At 40.1% G+C, this 24,461-nt stretch overlaps 1 protein-coding gene across 3 annotated transcripts; it reads right to left on the bottom strand.

Annotated features, from left to right (window-relative positions):
• Window positions 1–405: 405 nt before the first annotated feature.
• ALG10 (ALG10 alpha-1,2-glucosyltransferase) lies at window positions 406–24,405 on the bottom strand. Of its 3 annotated transcripts, none has more exons than XM_052789437.1 (3): window positions 24,125–24,405; window positions 23,628–23,825; window positions 406–2,225 (listed from the first exon to the last, which is right to left on the bottom strand). In XM_052789437.1, exons 1-3 carry the CDS (start codon window positions 24,287–24,289, stop codon window positions 2,196–2,198), a joined length of 393 nt encoding a protein of 130 aa, XP_052645397.1. In that variant the 5' UTR covers window positions 24,290–24,405; the 3' UTR covers window positions 406–2,195. The 3 variants fall into 3 exon arrangements, with proteins under 3 accessions (XP_052645397.1, XP_052645396.1, XP_052645395.1); XM_052789436.1 differs by lacking the exon at window positions 406–2,225 and adding an exon at window positions 18,104–18,469; XM_052789435.1 differs by lacking the exon at window positions 406–2,225 and adding an exon at window positions 19,522–20,925.
• Window positions 24,406–24,461: the final 56 nt, after the last annotated feature.

The raw sequence follows: 24,461 nt of genomic DNA, 5'->3' as shown, positions 1-24,461 counted from the left end.
TGGTCCTTTGGTTTTCAGCACATGAAGACACAGCAGAGTACATGGGAAGGGTAACAGCTGTCTTTCCTGGCAACTTGAAATGTATTTTGACAGAGCAACTAGCAAGAGTATTGTAAAATTTTCTAAGTACAGTTTAGTTTATCAGTAGTTGCTGGGTCCTCCTTGGGTTTTTATGTCATTTTAAATGAAAAAATTCCTAGAATAATTTATGGCACTTAGTTTTTGTTTTCATCTGCCTTGGGGTTTTTGGAATTTAATAAAATCAACCTGCATACCTCAGTAATTGTGTTTACAGAAAGCTAGGCTGCAAATTCAGTTTTCTAGCTTAATATTGTAATATTACTGTCTTCAATTGCTCATTATCCATCCTAAGCATTTTCTTTTTGCTGGGAACTTCAAATAAGTTCACAGATTTATCTGCACATATCAAATATATACAATAAAATGTTTATTTTCCCTCCTTTTAGGATAATAAAGTCTGTGGGGAATGCTGGAAGCTGGTTTTTGAGATGTAGCAGAGCAGAAGCAATGGGGGGAGAGAAAGCAAAACATTGAGAGCACGGTGAGGGAGAGACAGCTTCATTCAAATAATTGGCTCCCAGTGGCAGAAAAAAAATACAAAACAGAACCCTCTTGCTGACAATTTAGTGGTAAAAGCTTTGAGACTGTTGTGCCTTCATGTAATCTTGATGTAGGACCCTGTGTACTGAAGCCAGCTGAATTATATGGCCATATTCTTCACATGAGCAACACAGCTGTATTTTTTGCTGAGTAGTGAACTGTAATAAGTTGATGTTGGATTTGAACAGGCTGCTGTAAGGTGGCAACATCCCAAGAAAATAAAACATCCACTAGAAACCAAGGCTAGTATGTCTGACCCAATCTTGCTTTTATAAACATTCTCCAAAACTTCTTGTCTTGATCTACAGTGATTTGAAAGCTGCATTTTCTATTCATCAAATGAAATTATCAGAAGGAAACTACTTCAGATAAATACATCACTTGAAATGCTGATGAGTGCATTTCTGGCATTCGGCGAGCATTTCAATCAGCAGTGAAAAATATACCCCTTTTGGGTATATTACAGGAGAGATTACAAAAGTCTCCTACCATGTCATATCAAGAAGACAACTAATAAATATTGGATCATCTTCAAGAGTATTGGCAATGTTATGGACTGAAGATTAACTGGAAAAACATATTTAATAAATGCTAGAGGCTGTGTCTGTTTCAAGAGAACATCTTTTAAAAAATGAGGACACATTATGGAAACAAGATGCTCAAAAAACTCATTAGTTTTGAGCTAAATTGATCACCTGCTACACCATAGAGTAGATGACTGGAACTATGCCACAGACCACGTCCTGGCCCCCTCGAAGCCTAGGGGAGTTGTGCAATTCAGTCAGTGAAGCAGGAAAACTTGTTTTCTTGTTCAGGCAGGGCTGGAGACCAGGACCCTACAGCATGGCTGGGGCAGGGGCTGGTGGCCCCAGGCTGGGCTGAAATGGGTCCTGGGCCATGGGCCAGGTGCGGGGAGGCCCCGGTGGGGCTGGCAGGGACATGAGTGCCCTCGGGACTGGGACGCATACTCAAAGTCCCTGCCTGTTACCATAGCATTATAAAAAAGGATAGAAAACATGATCTTCTGCCTTCACCATATAATAAGCAGTGCCTGTCCTTACTTCCAGGACATGAGGATGCACAGAGGTTTACGGAGGATTTCGCAGTAATGCTACCCAACTACCTCTATTTTCCTTCACTAGGTGATCCCTTTTTAAGTTACTACATTTCATTGATGCATCTTCACAATTCTGTTCCTGCCTAAATCTGCTCTTCCTTGTGTCCTGCTGTTTCCTTTCTTCCTTCTGGCCGGACTGCTCGATCCCTTACTCTGACAGTGCAAACTAGAGGGTCCTCTGTAGCATCCAAGTTGAAAGCCTGCCTGCTCACAGAAACAGGCTTTGACAGGCTTTATCCATCCCTCTAGGTTGTTATTTTTCCTTCTTTGCTTGCTAGTCTATTTAAGAAGGATTCTTCATCTGTTGCTTTTCCAGAGCTGCATAATGGTTACTAATCCTTACCTGCTTCCTACCTGGAGAAACAACAAGACTTGAAAGCCACAGGTTGCTTCTGTGGCCTTTGGGGGCAGACCAGAGAGCCCAGGCAGGTGGGTCCTTCTGCTACAAGACAGTTTCTCAAGACTTTGACGATGACTCTGGGAGAAGCTGAAGCTTAGAAAAGCAAAGCATTAATAAGCAGCAGAGAAAGCAGGGTATTCTTGATGTAATTAAATCACTGATTTCATTAACAGATATTTTTCTTGGTGACATTTCCCACATTTTGTCCAATGTGAAATAAATTAAATCTAAAAGATATGTTTTTTTAAAAAAACTAAATAATGGTCTGAGGCATAAGAAAGCAATTTTTACTTTAAAATGTTTAAAGAAATTCTTCTGTACTCAAAAGCTCAAATGCCCATTAAAACACTAAACTCCTGTTGTGTCCTTACCAAGGACCTACAGTATAAATACTCTGATTACTTAAAGGTTGGCATTTATTTTGCTGGGAGCAGGGCTATGGAGGACATAAATATATTGCCTATTACCATATCTGTTGTAGCGGAACGACACTGAATGGTGCAAACATTAGACACATACAGTATATATTTTCTGGTCTTTTCACCTCCTCACTTCTACATGGATTCTGTCACAAATGAGTTACACTTGCTAGACTGGGTGAGCCCAGAAATACAGACATCTTACTATTTGCATTATGCTTCATTCCACCTGCAATTTTTCTTTGCTTTCATTCTTTTTCATGAGTTGTTTGACTGAATGCCATTTTGTTGCTGTGAAAGCGCAGGCGTGTTTTCCCTCCAAGCCAATGTCACTGCTCACCCAAGCAGCCATATCATCTGTGGTGAATCAGTGCCATCACAACACAAGTGTCTGCACAAATCACACTGTTCGCACCAGCAGTTAACGCCAAGAGAAACACAAAAGGGAGCTTTGAAGTGTCTTGTTACGGATTGAGCTGATGGACAATGTTTTTGACAAAATATTTCACTTTCTCAGAAACTGACAATTATTGAAACTTCAAACTTGTTTTTCATTAAACTGCGGAGAAGTTCCACATATTACAAGGTGTGATAGCTCCAGTAAGAGCTGTATAATACTACTGTTAACATAAAATAATTTAAATGGTGGTATTACAAGATACAGGCATGACTAAGTTCTAGGACTGCTAATACCAAGAGTTTTAAATCAGGTTTTAGAGGCAGACAGACTAGAGTGCCCTTTGACTAGATGACTCCATCTGAGTGCTAAGACACATCTTCCTGGTCATCTGGTCATTACCTATTTTAACAAAACCTGCTTTCAGAGTTTAGGTAGAGGATAAGGAAATTAAAGGCAATAAAAGGAGAGGAGGAAAGGCAATACAAGGAAAGGACTGACTATTAAAATGCTGCTTGTCAGTCCATGCAAGTGTATCAATATGAGTCCAATTGTTGATCTCTCAGGCCAAGGGGTCAAATCAAGTAAATTATTCCATCTTGTTGCATGTCCCAGAACTAAATCCAAAGATTATTTTAAGATTTCTTGGACAGATCCCATAGACAGTTTTTTGAATTTGTTTTAACACAAGGCAGTTACTATAAGGCCTATCAAATCTTCGCATCCTGTACAAACATGCTTAAAGGAACCCTTGAAGTCTTAGATGTCCACTGGCTTGCAAAAACAAAATTCAGAAAATCTTGGAAGTAGTTGAGTGCGGGATGTGAAAATGTTGGAAGCCAGTACCTACTCAGGTTGTCACTGAGAGCCCCACGTGGCTCTTTGGGAGAAAATTCAGCATAGGCACCAGAACACAGCAACCAGGGTGACCCTTTTCTTCTCTTGTACACCCAGAGGCAGCCAAATATTTGTACAAATATGCACTGTGTGCAGCTGCACAGAGAAATCTGTAAAATGTAGCACAGCCAGGTTTTGAAAGTGTTAAATAAGCATCCAGTGAAACATCAGCACTGCATGGGAAAGGGGAGGGGGGGCATCTTAGTTAGTGTGCTCTGCAAGATCTGCAGTGTCAGAATACTGGAGTCAGCTCAGAAACTGAATTTTAGAAGGATCTGGTAAACCTGAGAGCTGCCAGTGACAAATGACATCCTTTTAGGACAAAATGCCCAGCTCCGAGTCACCAAGTCAAATGCCAAGTGATCCGCTTTAAAGCATTTGTAGTAGAACAAGCTCTTAGGTAAGAGAGGCTGAGCATGAGGGAAAGATGAAACACATCTTGAAACACAAAGGCATAAATAGTTTGTCTCTGTTACGGCAGTTGAGTGCAGTGATTAAACCCATGTTAAACATCGTGATTTGTAAACGGATGGCTCTACAATCCTGCTGCTGCTGCATGCACATAAAAAACACCAAGTACCAACATCAGCAGGAATAAGTTTGTTACCATGGTCGTCTTAACAGAAGATCTTCACTAGAATAATAACAAACAGCCTGTTGGTATATTCAGCCTTCCTTCCCCCATATTACTTAGAAATCTGATGCCACCCTTCAATTTGTTTACGTTTTACAGGATTACGTGTAGCCTTTGACTCTAACTGGAAGAGATGCACTTCACTACAGATCAAAGAAAAGCTGGCTTCAGAGTGCTTATTTTAGATTTGCAACCACAGGCTCCGCTGGAGCAAACCAAGAGCAGGAGGAGTGGCTTTTAGCCAGCCTTGCAGTAGGTATCTAATCCAGAGCACTCAGCTGAGAATCAAAATCAGGTGACCTGTACCACCACTAGAATGAAGGCAGCCAGATGTTCACAGTGACCCAGAAAGACAGTCTTAGAAATAATGTATGTATATTTCAACACACTTTCAAAAATCCAGAATTTGCTGCAGTTCACTTAAACAAGGGTAACTAGGTCCCTAGCCAAAGCTGATCTGATTTCTTAGGTTTGCAGGAGAGGGATCATCATTCCCAAATGCAGGTTGCCCTTCGGGATATCTCTCTCCTCTTTTCCATCCAACTCTTACAGTAAAATGCCACTTTCAAACTTTGTAATAATCCAGAAACGTACTCACTGACCCGAGTGTCCTGAACGCCCCGGAGGAGGGATTGCCCTGTCCCCGGTGACCATACCAGAGCCCACCAAGACCAGCTTTCCATCTCCCTCCCTGCTTGGGGAGCCTAAAGACAGACAGCACAAAACCCCCTTAACTACACTGTAGATTCACACAAGGTATTGACTCATTTTCCCAAAACAAGGCTATCTATGCAAGTAGATGCTCTTTCTGACCTATTTCTCCTATCAGTTTACTGTCCATTAGCATATTTTCAAGCCAGCACCCGGGGTTGTGGCTGTGTTATTCCTGTCTCAGCCGGCAGAGAACACGAAGCAGCCTTCAGAAATGAAGCGGCTCAAGTGCCAACATCCACACAGACTTATTTCATTAGTCTGTATAAGCCGTCTGATGATATTTAAAGCTCACTTTGGCGAGACCTACGGACAACAGGCACGCTGGCAAGGGGAGGTAATTTAAAAACACGCCTTCTCTGCTCTCCCTCTTTCCCCCAGCAGTTCTGCTCCAGCAAAGCCCCTGCATCACTTGGCTGTCCCCATGGGGCAAAGCCAACGGGGTGCTCAGAGCACTGGGATGAAGGCCAGAAGGGACTTTCAGTCCTGGCACAGCCTTTTCACACATCCACCCCGTGGCCCAGGGGGACGACGGTGCCTTCTGCCATCCCAGCCAGGCACCAGGAGGTGCCCCCGGGGCAGGAGCCCCGGCACCATGGGTCACACCTCCTGCACCTTGAGGGGGATCAGGGATGCTCAGCAGGTGAACATTCCTTAGCAGGAGTACTAAAATGAAAAGCAAACACCTCTCTCCATCCTTACTGCAAAGATTAGGAAATGGAGCTGCAAAATCATTCCTCCCTGATACAGCTCCCCACCTTACTCATGCATTCTCCTCAAACTCAATTCTATTTTCCTCCGCTTCATGCTTTTAAAAATAGCTCTGGGAATGTGGCTTTTAAGCGTTGTAGAGATGATGACAAGATACAATACAGGGCACTTTTTTCACTGTTTTCTGGATGATTAAAATAGAAGATCCAAAGTGCTACTTACTATAATTTTAATCTCCCACACAAAGACTATTTATCTCTCTTCTCCCAAACTAAATTACAGGCTTTGTTACTAAAATAGTGAATCAATTTGTAGACGTACCAGAGTCATTGATAACTTTGCAATCTTCTAACCCAGTTAGGCTTATTTAGTGTGTATATACAGCCTCCCAGTTACTAGGCAGCATTTAAATGTGAATTCGTATTTCTTGCAAGTCTTTGTTATTTTATATTAGGAATACAATTTTTAGAGCTACCCAAGTCTTCCTTTGCGATCCCGATGCTATAGGCAAATTCTTTATTATTTTGGGGAAGGTGTGCTCTGTAGAAAAAGAATACTTTGGCAAAGTATTGGCATACACTATAGTAAAGAGAAGTTATAGCTTTAAAAGAGAAATAAAAATGGAAATACAATTATTTTTTAATTATAGAACATAGAGTTTCTCTTTGCACTATGATTGGTACTAGATTTAAGGGTCACATAAGAACTTGCGATAAAGTAGATAAATTAGAATTAGATACAATTTGAGCCAGATACAGCAGTATCCTGTGAATCCTTACAGGCAAGCCTTCAGCAAATTGATTCTGATGGATGCTCATAACATTAACAGTGAAACTCTAGGACTTTGTTGACAGCCAAGTGTGTCACCATCAGCTTCAGTTACAATAATTTGTCTCTGGTCAGGTGGATCAAAATCTGGGTGATTTTAGCTATGAAAAATAGCTAACTTCAACTAACTGCTATAGAGATTCTAATCAAAGCTGCACAGTTTGAGTAAGACTATACTCTTTTGTTTTAAATCCCATGGGATCGGAAAGCTCTTTCTCCCTGAGCTGCATAGTCACAATTATTTGTGAGAGACAGATATACTCAGAACAGCTTCTGATCCACTGATACGTCTAATGTATCACAGGAAGAACTGAACACAAGGAGAAAGGAGAAAGTTAAATTATCCTTTAAGATTAATTTCAAGGAGCTTGATATCTATTAAGCAATTTATTCTAACAAAAACAAAAAAACCCAAAGCTTTTGGAAACCAGTTAAAAGTCATCAGCTGTTATCTCTCCCTGGATTCTGACCACAAGAACGTGACAGACTTATTTTCTTTGCATCTTGTTTAATTAACATGCCTTCGGAGGAGCAGTGTCACTGGCAGCAGGGACCACCCCTGACACTCACTGAATTCCAATAAGCATCTTCTGTCCTCCTGCAGACAGGCTTTATTTGACAACCACTTTCTGGCTGACTAATGTGCCTCGGGTCATGTTTATGGTTAGCACAGACACTTGTAGAGCAGATATGACTTATTACAACATGTGCCACTTGTAATGAAAATCTCATACTCTCCAGGAGAGGAAACAAAAAAAGAAGAAACAAGCAACAACTTTATGAAGGAACATCTTTCAAGATGTTCTGTTTAGGCAATACCTAATTCAAGCATACCAGTGTTTTATTTTCATTCAGACAGAAAATGTTTACTTTTTGATGCAGGATTGCTTTGCGTTAGAGAAATACTATAGTAAAATGCAGTAAGTTTCTAATAGCAATATACTATAGAAATGCGGGGTATTTAAGAGCAACACAGACCTATTTGCAATGAACTGAAAAACTGAAATGACAGTGTCAGTGCTAAGGTCTCAGCTTTTTCCTTATTATTTGTGTTGTACAGTAATAGATGAGGTGAAGAACGAAAAATGTCATTGTTTGAATCAGGAGCTCTCAGAGCTGTGGCTTTCATCAGTAGGTCACCAACCTGCTCTCAAGTTTTAAATTGTCAGCAATTATTTTAAGTTTCCGTGAAGGAAAATTGCCCCAGATAATCATGGAAAAGGAAAACTTCATGTTTGCTAACACTGCATTGTACCATTTTGTGAGTTTTTTATACTCGCTTTGGCCGGACATCAGATTTACGTTATCTCTGTACAGCCGTTAAAATAACAATTGGACGAGAATCCTCTTTTTCACTGGTAGTTGTATACTGGCCTAAATAAAATCTTCAGTTAGACATTAAGTTTCTCACCGAGGGCCATCCCATTGGCTCCGTTACTGCCCTGTGCTGAAATTCCTCATTCCCGCCCTGTGACAGCCTACTGCCCTTCACCCTTGGCTACGGCCCCTGTGAGCACAAGCAGAGCCATCTCCACCTCTCCCCACCACCTTGTTGCAGCGATTGCCACGTCTCCATGCTGCCTGTCCAGGCAGAAACACGCATGTTTGCACCTTGCCACGCAGAGCTGTGAACCCAGCCTGCCTGGGATGCTCCCGACCGACTGCCCGTGCTCCATGGGGTTGATCTGTGCAGTGTATGGAGGTTTCCAGCTGTTTTACAGCTGTTTTTCCAAGTGGGCTGTAAAGCACCTGGAAATCCTATCTAATTTTTCCAAATCCTCTAATCTATGTAAGGAAGACTTTCAACTGGGTAAAGAAGACGTTCCTAGGAAAACTTAGACATGTGCTCTGTCTCCTTATGCATCCGGGCTCCTGCATGAAGATCAGTCCCTTCCAAAAACATTTGAACTTCTCATCTACAGCTTGACTTGTGAGGCGAGTGGTGGTAAGAGGTAGATGCAGCTACCCATATAGCAGCTACAGGGGTAGATCCTCTACCCCCATGGAGTAGCTATGTGCTTTTATCAATAGGCAGCCAACATGCTCTGAGAGCAGCAGTTCAGGAGCTATTGCAGCATTTTTAGGTGATGATTGTGAAAAATTCATGCCAGAGCTTACAATCATGATGAGTTTTTAACAGGGAAAGGTTGGGTAACAAATATTAGAGAGGAGGAGTATGGGAGGGAGCAGGATGTGTTTCTCCTCTCATCAGTGTTCCTCATAACATGCAGGGAAAAAACATAGGTAACACACAAATTTGGAAAAATATCTTTATCCAGTAAGAGGAAAGACAATGAGACTAGTTGGACACATATAAAAGATTAAATACAAAAAGAAGAAAGCAACTGGAAATGAAAAAAAAAAAAGTCATTCACAAGTGCCACTTGACCACTAACGCCAGCTGCACTCATGCATTTTAAAGGACATCAAGCCATAATGGACCACCAGAGAACCTGTGTCACCAGAGGAAACCAGTGTAAGCTTTTTTGATCTTTTACAGGGACACATGTACACAGAGAGCATTGAAAAGGGAATTTTATTCTGTAGCCATGTCTAGTAAAGAAATATACTTTTGTGCATTATCTAATCCCATCTCCTCTACCTTCCAATGGGAAACTATATGACAAAAAGAACAGAACAGAGCAAGAGCATTCCATGGTCAACTGGGATACTTCAGTTTTCCATACCCATTTCACTTCTAACAAAACTACATTTAGTGTACCTCTGAGTGTGAGAAATTAAGAAAGCATGACAGAAATTGTCCCTCCTCTGATTTTAAAACTCAGGACTTCTGAAGCCTGAATCATAATACTTAAGTGCTAGTAATTGGCAGGTCTGCATTTTGCCTTTGAAAATATCATCTGTAGGTGATTTAGTGACACAATTTATATTAGCTCCAATAAAAGTCAAATAGTTTATAAGAAAACTATGAGAATCAAGACAAGCGAAACTTCCCCTCTGCAAATTTTGTTTCTGACAGCCAGAGTAGGATTATCACACATGCTTTCTTTTCCCAGGCAAGTCTTTTTGGTGCCATCCCACCAAGCTGATGATAAGTACAGCCTACATTTAGATTTCTTGAAATCCTTGCCTGGATGAGCACTGTGTTTTGTTTTCCAGCAGCAAGAATAAGGCAAAGGAACAGTCTCAGCTTGCCAGGTAGTCAGGATAAAGGCAGCTACAACTGCAGATAGTCTGTGGCATGTGCTTATGTGAAGAAGAGAGGGTGGCACCAAAGGAAGAACAGCCAAGCAAGAAAAGGAACAGTCTATGGTGGGAAGGATGGGTTCAGCCACCTTAGAGAGGGATGAAACTGGAGGCTGAGGGGCCAGGGTGAAGTAGGGTTGCCATTACCACGGAATTTATTCCCAGCCCAAGCTCCCTGCAAACGCACACAGCATTACTTTCTTCTTCTCCATAGGACCCATCAGGCATACCCCTCACTTTGTTTTCTTACCTGTTATCAAAATACAGAAGTCCTAACAAAGGTTCAAAGAAAAAGATCAGATTTATAAAGGTATTTAGGACCATAAAAATGCAGATGAGCACCTGCATGACTAGGTCCTACTTTTTCAGATTTGGTGCACAGCTGCTTTCTATCTTACACAAGCTGGCAACAGAAAACCTGTTACAAAAAGTCTTTTCAGCTTAGTGTTTCCCTGTATTGTTTCATTGTTGTAAATATCAAATGGTGGGTTTGCAAAAAAGTAGTCACTGCTGTGAATTTTATTTCATTTTTTATCATTATGCATTCTACTGTATATACCAAATTAAAAAATCTTTAAGGTATTTATGCCTGTTCATTCAGGTTATAAGATTGAGAGCATTCAGCTGAAGTGTTTCAAGAGGGCACTATTGTTTCTTTAGTGTGTAGTTCCTGTTGACTTAGATCCTCTAGATAGTGTCCTTGGAGAATGCAGTATTGAAATGAAAATAGATCCATCTCATGAAGTTGTACTTACTACAATTTCAATTAACTTCATGTGTGGGTAATGGAAAAGAGAGTTAGATTGTAATTACCTTTTTCAACTCTGCCTTGGAAGTATATGTTCAAAGCACCAAAGAAACTGTCAGTAGCTATACACTTGCAGAAGAACATGAAAGGTTAAATCTGATACCTAATTTTCTTGCTTACTTTATGCTAGATTTAAAGAGAAAAAGTATTGAATGTATTCCATCAACATGTACCGTTTCTGCATTTTGGCTGCAGAGTACAGGTCCATTTGGTCCAAGTACTACTCACTACTCATGTAAATGTATACACTTTAACTTAATAAAGACGACCCCCAAATCAATTTTTCATTTACAAGCCAATAAAGCCAAGTCCAGGAAAGAGGATCTTACATTGTGAAAGAAAACACAAAAAGGACTAAAGAACATTTATCATGAGATCCATCACAGCAAAAACTACCAGAAATCTTTTAAAGCCCTTTACTAAAAGAAAGGTGTTGACTACAAGCTGATTTTGACATGCTGTTTTTTTGCCAAGTAACTGCAGACTATCAAGATGTTAAAGCTGACTTTAAAGGCTTTTCTTGTTTGTTTGCTTATTCTTTGACAAAATGATGGGCAAAAAAATTCAAAAGCATTGTGTACTACTATGTGTGACAAATAGCAAGGAAGAATCTTTGCAGGTGTTTAACATCTTTGACTCAGATTCAGTCACAAACAACATACATTAACTGATCTTCGCTGTAATTGTATGCTAAGGTTTATAGAAGCCTTAATTACTAGTAGGATTGACATTTATTTTCCAGAAAGACTCTTTATTCACAAAGAAGTTTTAATTATAAAGCTAGGATTTGAAAGTGCAAGAGGAATGTGCCTACCGATTCTGGTGGCGGTGGAGTTCATTTGTTTTTAGAAATCAAAGGTTTCCTGCAAAATTAGCTAATCTGATAGTTTATTAAAACAAAGCCTGAAGCCCTGTAGCCCTCAAGCAGACTGACTCCATGGATTAGAGAGTACTTAGAGCCCCATCAAAGCAACTGCAATTTGGTTTAGTCAACCTGAGGAAAAGGAAAGAGGGCCTCCTTCCAGAGCCACCCCATTCTCATAATCTGAATATCTCTATTTCAAACCAGACATAAAAGGAAAATTCTTGTGCTCAAACTCCACAAAGAATTCCTGTCTCAAGGCAAACATAGCCAATCTCTCAATACAACAGCAAGCTACTTAAGTTAGCCTTGGCTTTACAGGCCAAGACAGTAGTCAATCAACTAAATTTACCTCCATAAGCATTTAACTTCAAGGAGTTCTAGGGGAAACATCCAAATCATAAACTGCTCAGCCAAACGGAAATGTCACATGCCCTAACTCTGCTTGCTTCTCCTTGATTATTCCTGTCACTGATGTGTATATCTCTAGCCACTTCTCACTGACAAAGATGAAAGCAGTTTTATGGGAACTGTTAATATATTTATTTTGGACTGATTTTTCCATTAGCATAACTTTAGAAGTCAAAAAGCAATGCTTCACCTACAAGGTAGTCAGCATGCTCTTCAAACCAAGGGTATCCATACAAGGTGCCACAGAGCTTGTTTTGGCTAAACAGAGCAAGGTACACAGGTCTAGGTAGACAATACTTCTTCCCTATAAAAAAAAAGAAGAGCTCAAAAGTGTTGTGCAGTCTTAAATTCTGGTGATCATACTTCTTTACATGCTGGAAAAAAAACATCCTGGAGCGCAACAGTCCTCATGTCTCTGTAGGTCAGTAGGTCAAGAGGCTGCTGGGTTGTCATCTGCACACACTAGTATAAATAGTGTGTATCCGCACACACAGAAGAGGAAAATGGGGAGAATTGTCTTTGCACAGATGTAGCATAAAGCTCATAACTACAGAAAAAAGTTTCCTAAGAGTAGAAGTAATTAATCTCTGAAACAGCTTGTCAAAGGACATGGCAAATTCATCACTACTTGATGACTTTACATAGAGTGTATTTTCAGAAGATGTGCTCCATTTCAGCTACAAAATATTAAACTCTACAGGATTCACATACATAATGTGGAAACTAATTGCCTCCTCAGTGGAAGTTCCCAGATAAAGTTTTGTGGCGTCCTGTCAGGCAAACAGCCGGATCAGGCCATTGTAATGGTACCCCCTCCTCCACCTCCTCCAAAATTTAAGTAGTGTATATTTTATAAGCAGTAAAGAAGGGTGGAGGGAAATTACTAGTATTTCTCTTGAAGGCAGACTTAGAGCTCCTCTCAGACAACAGATGGCTCCAAAATCCCAAATAGATTTTCTTCTTAATTCTTAAGAAAAGTGCAAGCACTTAATTTCTTTTGGGTTTTAAGCAAACTATCATTCTTCCCTGTTTCAGAAAAGAAAGCAGAAAATTCCACCTTAATAATAATTAATTGAACAAAACTCACTGTTATTGAAGCAAATGTGCCCTGGTACATTTTTAGCAAGGATACATACAACTCTACTATAGCCAGCAAATACATTCCTTTTCCTTTGACATGTTCCTGGTTCTTTTCCTGGGGGACTGGACCACGACGGGAAAGGTTATTCCACAAGGTTTCTTGAGCAAGTTAACACATTGTATTGGGCTGAAACTTTTCAAGTATAGCTAGCAGGGTGCCTGCCAGGAAAATCAACTCAAACATGGGTCATTCTGGCCTAAATCTCGGCTGTGAGGCTTCCCCAGTTCACGAGTGCCCTGCCCAAACAGGCTGTGCTCTAGAAAGTAGATCACACTAGGAGGTAGTGTTGACAACATGTCTGGCAGATGAATTCCCACCTTCATAACTATCTCAATGGACTACTAACATAAAATAATCCTCTCGGTAATGAAAAGTATATAGTGCTATAGTGGCACAGGAGCGTACAGAGCAGCGAGTAACAAATCCTATATGCAACAAACATTAGGCATAAAACACCCACGCTGCTTTTCACCAGGACTATAGTTATGATGTACTTACTCCCACCCACTAACAATGTTGTGGCATTTGCTCAGCACTGACCCAGAAGGTGAAGCGCTCCCTCTGAAATCGGCGATATTCCTGACTGTGTCTCCTTTGTTCTTTTGAAGCTTGTTATTTAAATTTCAATTCAGCCAGGCAATGCTTTGTCTGCAATTTGATAGGAACGCAGGAAAATGCAGCATGATTTACGTGTGTTAAACTTGCAGGTCTGAAGCGGTGCCCTAAAATTAGAGACTCTTGTCAGCGATAATCACCATATGCATTCCTTTTGCACTGTATATTCACAAGGTTACTTCTATGTCAATACTTTTAGGAGGGTTGATACTAAAATGTGGAAATCTAATCTCGTTAGAGAAGATCTGAAGGTAGCTAAGGACACGAACTTTTGCAATTACATCTTTGAAAAGGCGTACACTGCTACTATTAATTTGAGTTCATACCAATTTGAATCAAGGGCACGGGATATTAATTTACATCTACTGAAAACCAGGATATAAACCATATGGGAAGACATTGTTTTAAAAGTGTTTCTTTTTTAAGACACGACAATTTTTGCTTTATGAAAACACTAGAGTATCTGGGCAACTAACAATCTGAAATTGAAAGCAACCCCTTCCCTATTACTGACACAAAGTTGCAATTCAAGTAAGCTCACAACATTTCTTGAACACAGTAAGAACACTTTTTATTTACAGATCCACAGCCAAGTACCAAAACATCTTTCTACAAACCAGTTAGCTCCCAAGTTTCAGCAAGAACATTCTCACAGTGCTCAGGGCAGCTCTAGCAACAAGCAGCTTCTCCCTCCAGCGGAGCAGACATTTCTGCTCACGCATGGCAAACAACTCCCCTGTACTACCACATACTTCAGCAAGCCACAGCACACTGCTAAATACAGCAGTGCCCCAAAACCCCCAAAAGCACCCCATTCATTTCTGCTCCTGGTAACGTTGCACACTCCTAGCTATGGCAGCACTGCAATGGCAATTGTCCATACAAATCTTTTTCCTCTTGCTTCCTGCTCCTCATATCCCAAATATCCCTGAAGCTGAAGGAACAGCATGAGGCCCTGAGCATATTCCGAGATTAAGCACAAAAACTCACAAATTAAGGGCATATTAGCTACACATTGCTAGCTAGGTTAGCATTTCTATCTCATGGAGAGATTATTTTTGTTTGCAAAATGATGTTTGTTAGTAAACCCAATTATATGCATTCATCTAAAGCCTACTTTTAAAAAGTATGTTTTTCTTAACATGAAGGCATGAAGATGCCTCAGCTGACATACAAATGTCACTGAATTGAAAATAAAAAGCATATCCTATCTAACAAGAGATAAACAAGGAAAGCAAAGCTTTTCATGGAAGAAAAATCAGGACGGTGAATATAGACAAAGAACTACAGAAAATTGGAAGCAGTCATTTTCATGGACTCTGGCTTTACACTTTTTCACTACACAAAAACTAGGTGATGCATTTGAAATGCAGTATGTCAACTACTATAGGGCTAACAGACATTTGAGCATTTATATTTCATATGCACATCATCCAATTAAAAATAGTATTTCAGAAAATCACCATGTCTCAGTCTCAAAAGTATAATTACTTTGCTTTCTTCAATTTGTCCTCCAATTTTTTTTCCTCTTTAGACAGCAATAAATAGAATGAATATGTGAAGAAAATAAGAATTCTGTGAAATTTAATAATAAAACAGCAGAAGAATATTTGCTAACTTTCTAAGCAACAAAACAATGACATCATTTCAACAGTAAGCTTTCAAGTTTCATTTTGTTCTCTCAGACCAGACATGAAAATTCCACAAATACCAAAAATAGCAAAATAAGACATTTTAAAGACGAGCAAAACTTGCTCTTCTTCTAGAACTTAACATACAATATATATTTAAAATTACATACAAGGATATTCTAGCTAAATCTGTTACTAAAACAAGCAATCAGCCATGACAGAATTTGAATTTTTCTAATTCTCAGAAATAGTCTTGCTAAAAACCCTGATGCTATGACTTCAAGCAGCATTGCATTAAGCAGTTGGTCACCTCAACAAGATGGCACAAGACTGCCACCTTGTGAAGGAAAAAAAAAAAAAAAAAAGGCAGACCTGCATTAACAGGACAAAACCCAACTCTCTGTCCCCAGAGACTATAGAATACTTTTTCCTACAGTTTTTTTTACAGAAGCAATGCATCTGATTTATCTACTCACAAGAAAAGCAACAGATTAAAAAATATTTCAGCATGCACATATTGCTCATAGCGTAAAATTCTTGCTAATTTTGAACATGAACATGTGCTGTCAAAGAACTTAAAAGGAATGAAATACAGAATGCTCATGAATAACAGAAAATACAGTTCACAGCATAGAGGATTATCAAACAGACTTCCTATCTTCCCAAACGACCACCTGTTTTTAACTAAAAGAAAAAAACAATGTGTTCAATTATTTGTCTTTTCTTTTTTCCACCTCAAAACAATTCAGCCATGCTGTGGCTGTTCAGCTCTCTATTTTTATTATTCTGACAGTTACTGAAAAATCATCATCTCTTTCTGAGAAAAACTGAAGCTGAGCCTTTATTTTTAAACAGTGATTATAAAAAATGTTAACTGCGCTACTTTTGTTTTCATCTTGGACATTTCAACAAATTAGTGTGATTTTTTTCTAAACGGATAGCTAATTAATAAGATTTACAATAAATTATCATTTTAATGCTGTTCTAAGTAATTTCATTGCCAAATGACACCTGCTGAGGAATTAACCTAAAGTAAGCAATTATGGTTCTACTGAAACTAGAAGACCTTGGCAACATAAAGCAAGATAAACACAGTCCTTTCTGCATGTCTTTAAGAAGAATAGCTAATAAATTATGAACAACTACAATGGAAATATTCCAGGAGAAAAAATACTAAAATTGATTTTCCAAAAGATACTTGCTCCAAGATTATAAAGTATGTTTAACTAATTCTTTTATCTAAACAATTCTACTGCTACTGACATCTGTCAAATTTCTAAGAGATGTTGATGGAATTTGGGGACCTTTCTTTATGACTAATTAGTCATTAATGATATAATTACAACCATCTTGATTTCTGAGACTGAATCAGGCTAACATTGAATATCACCTGCAAAATCCCTGTGATTCATCAGCAAAAGTGAAAACGTAGCTTTACTCTAAAAATAAATTCTTTCATGTTTTAGTAATTCATGGACTTCCCTCTAAACTTACATCAACTCAGACTGCATTTAAATTAGCAAAATACATTGAGAATAACTGTACTCTTAAATTAAAATACATAAGTACACTGATAAATCCCCATAAAATATTATGCCATCTTATAATATTGGTTAAAACCCCCCAACAGTTCACACACATCTCTCTACATGTAATTTTTCTAGTGTCTTGTGATGAGGAGCTCATTAGAAGGTATGGTGCTCTAAATTTTGGGGGACTTTTTGCGTTCACTTTTCTTTACAAAAGAAATGCATTAAAATTATATATATTTAAACTCGGTTCTTTTCACCTGAAATCTGGCTGCTATCTCTGTTAGGTAGGAAGCAAAACCACTGTTTCTTAACAGCGTTGATAATCGAAGGCATTCAGATACCAGTACCAACAGAGATGCCAGACAAAACAAAACACCTGTGGACTATGGAAGCACAGAAATTTTCACATCTTGTCAAGTGAATGAACACCTACTCCCCTACATAAAGCCAGAAAAAAACCCCGACCTAGAAGACAACTCAGAATTCTAGCCAGAGCCCCACCCCTTTCCATGTTACCATTTCCACTCACTCAGTACTAAAATTTGAGGACACAAATGAAGTTGTACTAAAACATGCATATGCTCTTGTCGTGGTTTAACCCCAGCCAGCAACTAAACACCACGCAGCCGCTCACTCACTCCCCCCCACCCAGTGGGATGGGGGAGAAAATCGGGAAAAGAAGCAAAACCCGTGGGTTGAGATAAGAACGGTTTAATAGAACAGAAAAGAAGAAACTAATAATGATAATGATAACACTAATAAAATGACAACAGCAATAATGAAAGGATTGGAATGTACAAATGATGCGCAGTGCAATTGCTCACCACCCGCCGACCGACACCCAGCCAGTCCCCCAGCGGCGAATCCCTGCCCCCACTTCCCAGTCCCTATACTGGATGGGATGTCACATGGTATGGAATACACCGTTGGCCAGTTTGGGTCAGGTGCCCTGGCTGTGTCCTGTGCCAACTTCTTGTGCCCCTCCAGCTTTCTCACTGGCTGGGCATGAGAAGCTGAAAAATCCTTGACATTAGTCTAAACACTACTGAGCAACAACTGAAAACATCAGTGTTATCAACATTCTTCGCTCTGAACTCAAAACATAGCACTGTACCAGCTACTAGGAAGACAGTTAACTCTATCCCAGCTGAAACCAGGACAGCTCTTTACCTTGTTTATGTTTTTACTGGCATGGTATACAAAAACAGAATTGGAAGCGGAAGGCATGCAAGACTTCCTCCCTCAAATCTGTCATACTAAAATCACAACACAAGACAACATCCTGGACTCTGCAAGAACCATGTTGGATTCTTGAAAAGCAACCCATTTGGGGTTTCTCTTGCCCCTTCAACATATATATAAACAAACAGGGAGTGATATAACAAACCTACTCATTGAAGAGTAGCTTTAAGGTTTCCTTAGAAGAAAGAGGGTTGCAAAAACATTGGACAGGAGAATCTGAGTTAACCACACTCTTCATAGTGTTAGTACAGGGAAGGGATGAGAGCCAGGACATTGATCTGCATACTGTAACAGAAAAAAAAACCCAGTAACGGTACCTATGTGAGTAATAACTCCACAGTACTGACCTTTTGAGAAACAATTCCATTTCAGAGTGACTGGAGTGGCAATAATATGATATGTTTGCATAGATTTGGCTGCAGTATTTTCATTACAGAATAAGAAAGAACTTAAAGCTGCTACACAGTATGTGAAGTTTTGGATCCCCCTGCTGCCACACAATTTAGTTATATTTATAAAACTGCTTAATAGTTAACTTTAAGTGATCAAATATTTTTGAGTCTAATTAAAGTCATTTACTGACAGGAACCATTACAGCCTTCTTTTATTCTGATGATAATGCGCTAGATGCTTTTAAAAAAATATATATACATATATACACATACATTGTATTTTACCTTTGTAAAACAAAATACATACTCCCTAGTTCCATTAGATTTGTATATATATGAAAAACATTTAAAAGAACAATTCAGTATTGCCATTAGTACTTCTTTACGATTACACGTCAAAGATCTCAGAAATAACTTGGTTCAACTTGGGAGTGCACTCATATCCTACTTCAATACAAACCTATGAACACAGAACCTCAGGACATAAAAGCCTGGTTATTTAAAAGGGTATTCATTAGACTGCATTCCACTGTGTAACACGTTTCAGTATGACGTACATAAATTGCTCCCTTTCTAATAGGTCACATTATCAACTGCAATTTGTCTTTTGTTGTACAAAAACATTTATTCCCCCAGAGAAGGTACATGCACACAGCCTCCACTGTATTTTCTAAATATCAGTTTGGAATAAGATTTTCAAAATGCTATAATGATTTAAGAGCCTACATTCTGTTTGCAAAACTAAAGTAAGCATTTATTGACAAAAAAATCACAAAAGTCAGTGGGATGTAGGAGGTTTTGAAAACATTATACTTTAGCAGTGGTTCATACCTTGACTGCTAGCAGTGGCCTGATCCAAGGAGTAAATATACACCCAGAGGTAACAAAAAGGTTAAACACTTAAATACTTTACATAGAAACCTCTGAAACACAAACTGTCATACCTTCAAGGGCATATTATATAATATTTTATTATAATGAAAAAATGGCTGTAAACATCTCCCTTATTTCACATTAATTACAGAAAGGCATCCTCAAATTTCCCTTCATATTGAATTTGTTAATTCCAGGAGTTCATAAATTCAATATACGGAGTATCTTCACATTACAACAAATCAGATCTCACATTCAGTTCCAAGAAATAAGCCAACAGCTTACTTCCCCAATTCCAACTGGGGAGAAAAGTCCTCACATAATGCAAAACATATTGCTTCATTCCAGAGTCCACAGTCCTGAAACAGAACTGGGTTTTCCTAAGGGTATGAAAGTATCAGGAAAAAAAAAAAGAGAAAGTCACCACATAAACCTCTGGATTTCGTCACTATTTGGCCATTGGAATGTTCTGTTTAGAAAAAAATAAAAAGTTACTGCATTCACAACAATATAAAAAGCCAGCTCCAGAAGTTGTCTATATAGAGATGGAAATGGAATATTGAGCCTATAAATTAAGAATGGCAAAATAAAGTAACGAAATTCTAGCAATTTTTGAGGAACCGTGACTGCTAATAAACATAAAAAATACATTAAGATCCAGAATATCGATTTTGATTTTAGTGTATCAGCAAAACTCCAGCCAGCAAATATATACACTGGAACTAATACATATTTTACAAGCTCATGTCTTTGGAAGACTTTTCTCCAGACATAGAATGTGTAATGTCTGTTATCCGCTAGTAAATACTTATGAACATAGGTATATTTCCAGATCAGGAATAAAGAGACGACGGCAATTAAGCTGTACTGCACAGGGTGCTTTCGTAATGACAGAAGGAACTTCCTGATTTTAGCAAGGGTCAATAAATGAGGGAATGAGAAAAAGACAGTAAAGGACAGAAAATAGAACAGCTGAGGAAAGTGCAAACAGGCTTCGTGGCTACTTCTGTCACCAACAACTATTCCACCATTGATGAAGACAAAAACAAAGAACACAGTCACTAATATAATGTATGGCCAAGTTAAAGCAGTAAGTGTAACTAAGTTTTTAGGCGATATGAAATATTTAATAAGAAACTGCAATATTCTGATCAAATCTGAAAATGATCCTTTCTTGGAAGAAATCTTTTCATCTTTCTTTTTCTGTAACTCTGTCTTCCAGGCTTCATTTAGCTTCCCTGCAACAACATTTCCAGCACAAAAAACTGTCCACACAATATTCGTCTGACGAAACATGAAGCCACAAAATCCAAGAAGAGCTGAAGTTTTATGGTTACCATAAAGGCACATTAAATAGGCAAAAAGAGTAAAAAATACTGATCCTGGGTCTGTATAATAAAGGAATGTAAAAAAATAAAGGGTGGGAAACACTGCAAGAGTTAATGTAGACAAGATTCTCTGGAAAGCAGACACAGCCTAGAGAAGAAGCAGAAAAATGTGGTTAGCAATATCCCATAAAAATAAAATAATAAAAAAAACCCAAATAAAGAGTATCATTCTTGAGAATTCCATTAACACAATATAACATCTCTTACGCTCTTTGGTTCCATTACTGCACAAGCACACATGCTGTATTTTTGTTAACCTCCTGCTATGTTAATACAGAGTGTCAGACTATACAGTGTTAAAAGACAAATGAAAGCACAGAAAATTATTGCAGATGAGTTAAAAATACAACAACGAAAATACACCAACTTCTTTCATATGTCAGGTGTTCACACATTTGTGGCATTAAAATAATTGTGGGAGTATAATTGCTCCCATACCTAGGATAAAAAAGCTGCACTAATGGACAAAAGAAAAGAAAAAAAACATTCAATGTCTTATGCCCCTGCAATCTCATCATCAAATTCTGTTTATTTGAGAGACAGCAGAACACATCACTCTATGCTTTTACTATTGCCTCTTTCAAAGCCAATCCACAGAGCTGACAGTTCCAAGTTTCTGATCTTTGGTGCAGCTTTTATTGTTTATCTTCATTATAATTCATGAGTTAGAAAAGAAACATTAAAGACGGTACGAGACCATGTAGTTAAAAACTCCTCCCAATTATCCCACTCACTACATGATGCAATGCAATTCACGACATGAAAAAATGTTGCATGAATGATGTTTCTGAATGATGTAGCGTGGGGTGAAACAGCCAGTCACTACCTTACAGAAAAGAGGAATAGAGAAAATGCTGAGTTGAAAGAAGTGCCAACAATACAACTACATTTTCTAATGCTTAGACTACTGTCATGAAACCTTTTGTTTTCTTACATTTATATTTCCACCGGCAAGCATAAAACTAAAAGTGTTCTAAAAGTGGAAACAATTTATTGAATTTGACCCAGTTCTGTATAGTATTATCACGTGCTTAAACATAAGAGTCTCCTGTAAGAAAATACATCAGAAGAAATTTTCCTTATAGTAAAGGAATCCTTCAGTTACCTGGGAACAGGAAAAAATGTTCTTATGGTTAAAAGGCAAACTAAAAAACTTCACTAAGGTGAAAGATTTTGAATAGGCCATTAACCACTGGAACAATTTACCTACTGCAGTTGTGGATGCTCCACCGCTTCAAACATAGAATATTCTTGTATCCAAGTCAAACTGTTATGGTGTGGATGGGCGGACAGCTAGACAGGTAAAAACTGACTGGATGGTTAACTGGTCACACTCCATCCAAAGGTGTGTGTAACAACCAGAATATCACAGGGATCTATACTGGGACTGGTCCTGTTTAACATCGTTATCGATGACTTGAAGGCAGCGAGAGTACACTCTCATCAAGTCTGCAGATGACACTAAACTGGGGGGACCAGGCAATATGCTACAGAGCAGAGTTGCCATCCAGAGTGACCTAGACAGGATGGAGGAATGGCACAACAGAAATATTATGAAATTCAGTAAGGACAAATGCAAATGCCTGCACCTGGAAAGGAAGAAATCCCCACAATGATACAGGCTTGGAACAGAGCAGCTGAGGAGCTGGTGCTCTGTGGAAAGGGACCTGGGGGTCTTGGCAGATAGCGAGGTGAACATGAGCCAGCAGCATGCCCTGGCACTACGGAACAGCAACAGTCTCCCGGGCTGCGTTAGCAAGAACATAGCAGCAGATCAAGAGAAATGATGATCCCTTTTTACTCTAATTGTTAGGCTGCGCCTAGAATACCACGTCCAGTTCTGTGCCCTGTGATACAAAAAAAGGCACTAATAAGCAGGAACAATGGCAGAGGGCCACCAAAACAGTTGAGGGCTGAAGCACCTGCCCCGAGAGTAGAGGCTGAGGGAGCTGGCCTTGTTCAGCCTGGAAAATTGATGGCTTGGGAGGACCAAACAGCAGCCTACCAATACATGTGGGGATGTCAACAGGTAAAGGGAGCTAGGCTCCTCACAGTGGTACACGGTGGGAGAAAAAGAGACAACAGTCATAAGTGGTACAGGAGGACAAGAAACAACAGTCATAAACTGAAATGAGAGGTTCAGACTGGATGCAAGAAAAACCTTCTTCACTGTAAGGCCAGTCAGGCATGGAGCAGGTTGCCCAGAGAGGTTGTGCAGTCACTCTCCATCCTTAGAGAGCCTTCTAGGCCCCAACCCTGAGCAACGTGGTCTGATCTCAGGGCTGGCTTGCTTTGAGCTGGAGGGTGGACCTCCTAAGGTCCCTTCCAACCTGAATCATTCTCCAATTCCTTCCAACTTGAATTATTTTCTGGTTCTAAATATTGACATCAAACTTGGTATCTTTCTAAAGATTTTTAGTTTAAATGCAGCTCACAGGGCTCCACTCAGGATTCACTGGTTGAAGTTCCGTGGAGAGTCTTAAGTAATTCCAGCTAGATGAGCATTCAGACCTTTGGATACTAAGTCTATACATGTACTAACTTTATTTCAATGGGACTGCTTACAGTTATGCACAAGAGTAAATTTTTAGAGGATTGCGCCCTGAGAGAGAAAAAAGATATATATTTTTTTTTTTTTTAGAGAAAAGGAATGTGCCTCCTTGGCCAAAGTGGTAGTGGCACTTGCAGTTATATATAACTGAGGACAGCTCACCTATGTAGTTAAGCCAACGTACAGAGCCATCAAACTTGCTTGTACGAGTGCATAAAATTATCCTACTTTGACCGTACCTTATTCTTCAGATGGATCTTGAGCAGAAGTAAATACAGTAAATAGAAGTTCCCAGCGCTGAAAAGGAGGTTAATAAACCTGAGCATTCCCACTGAGCACACCACGCTTCCCGTCCACCCGAAGAGCCACGCCGCGGGCTTCACTGCTCCCACCGAGACCAGGTACAAGCCCGGCAGCGTGGTGATCATGGGATCCCACTGGAAAGTGGAGAGAGACAGAGGGTTACGGACCAGACACAGGCAACACCTCACCACGGGCCATTCCCACCCACGCCCCATTTTGCTGGCCTGGACGTTTAGTGAGTTTCAGGCGTTATTACGGAAATTTCTGAGCGCTCTGTACCCTGGCCGGTGCACTACTGCACCCCCGTGTAACGCAACCAGACACCAGCGTTTTGGACAACACCGACCACAAATTTCAAAGCGCCCACGGTCTGTTCGTAGAAATCATCGATCCTGACTGGACAACGCGAGCCGGGACGGCTACCGCGCAGCACCTGGAGGAAGCGGCCGTGGCAGTAGGCCTGCGCCTGGGGGACGTGGAAGGCCTCGTCCATGTAGGGCCCGCGCTGGCGGCGATTGATGGCCGCGAAGAGCAGGCACGACAGCAGGAAGGCGCCGCTCATGGCGGCGGAGAAGCCGTAGGCCTCGGACCGCTCCATGCCGCCGCCGCCGCCGCGCTGGCCGGGAAAGGGCCGCCCTTCCGGGAAGGGCTGGGCGCGGGGAGGAGGGGCCTGGCGGCGCGGGCGCCTCCCGGGCGGCGGTGAGGGCGCGGGGGTACGGCGGCAGCCGGGCCGCGCCGCGCCGCGCCGGGCCGTGAGGGCGGGAGGAGCC

This window comes from Harpia harpyja, chromosome 6 (assembly GCF_026419915.1).
Source record: "Harpia harpyja isolate bHarHar1 chromosome 6, bHarHar1 primary haplotype, whole genome shotgun sequence".
NCBI classification, from domain to species: domain Eukaryota; kingdom Metazoa; phylum Chordata; class Aves; order Accipitriformes; family Accipitridae; genus Harpia; species Harpia harpyja.
Note: the sequence above shows the minus strand (reverse complement) of the source record. Positions and strands in the feature narration are given on the sequence as shown.

Coding starts and splice junctions, on each gene's coding strand:
- ALG10 (XM_052789435.1), bottom strand. CDS start 24,289: ATGGAGCGGTCCGAGGCCTACGGCTTCTCCGCCGCCATGAGCGGCGCC. Junction 23,826..24,124: donor GCCACGGCCGCTTCCTCCAG/GTGCTGCGCGGT, acceptor TCCACTTTCCAG/TGGGATCCCATGATCACCAC. Junction 20,926..23,627: donor AGATCCATCTGAAGAATAAG/GTACGGTCAAAG, acceptor CTTCTTCTCTAG/GCTGTGTCTGCTTTCCAGAG.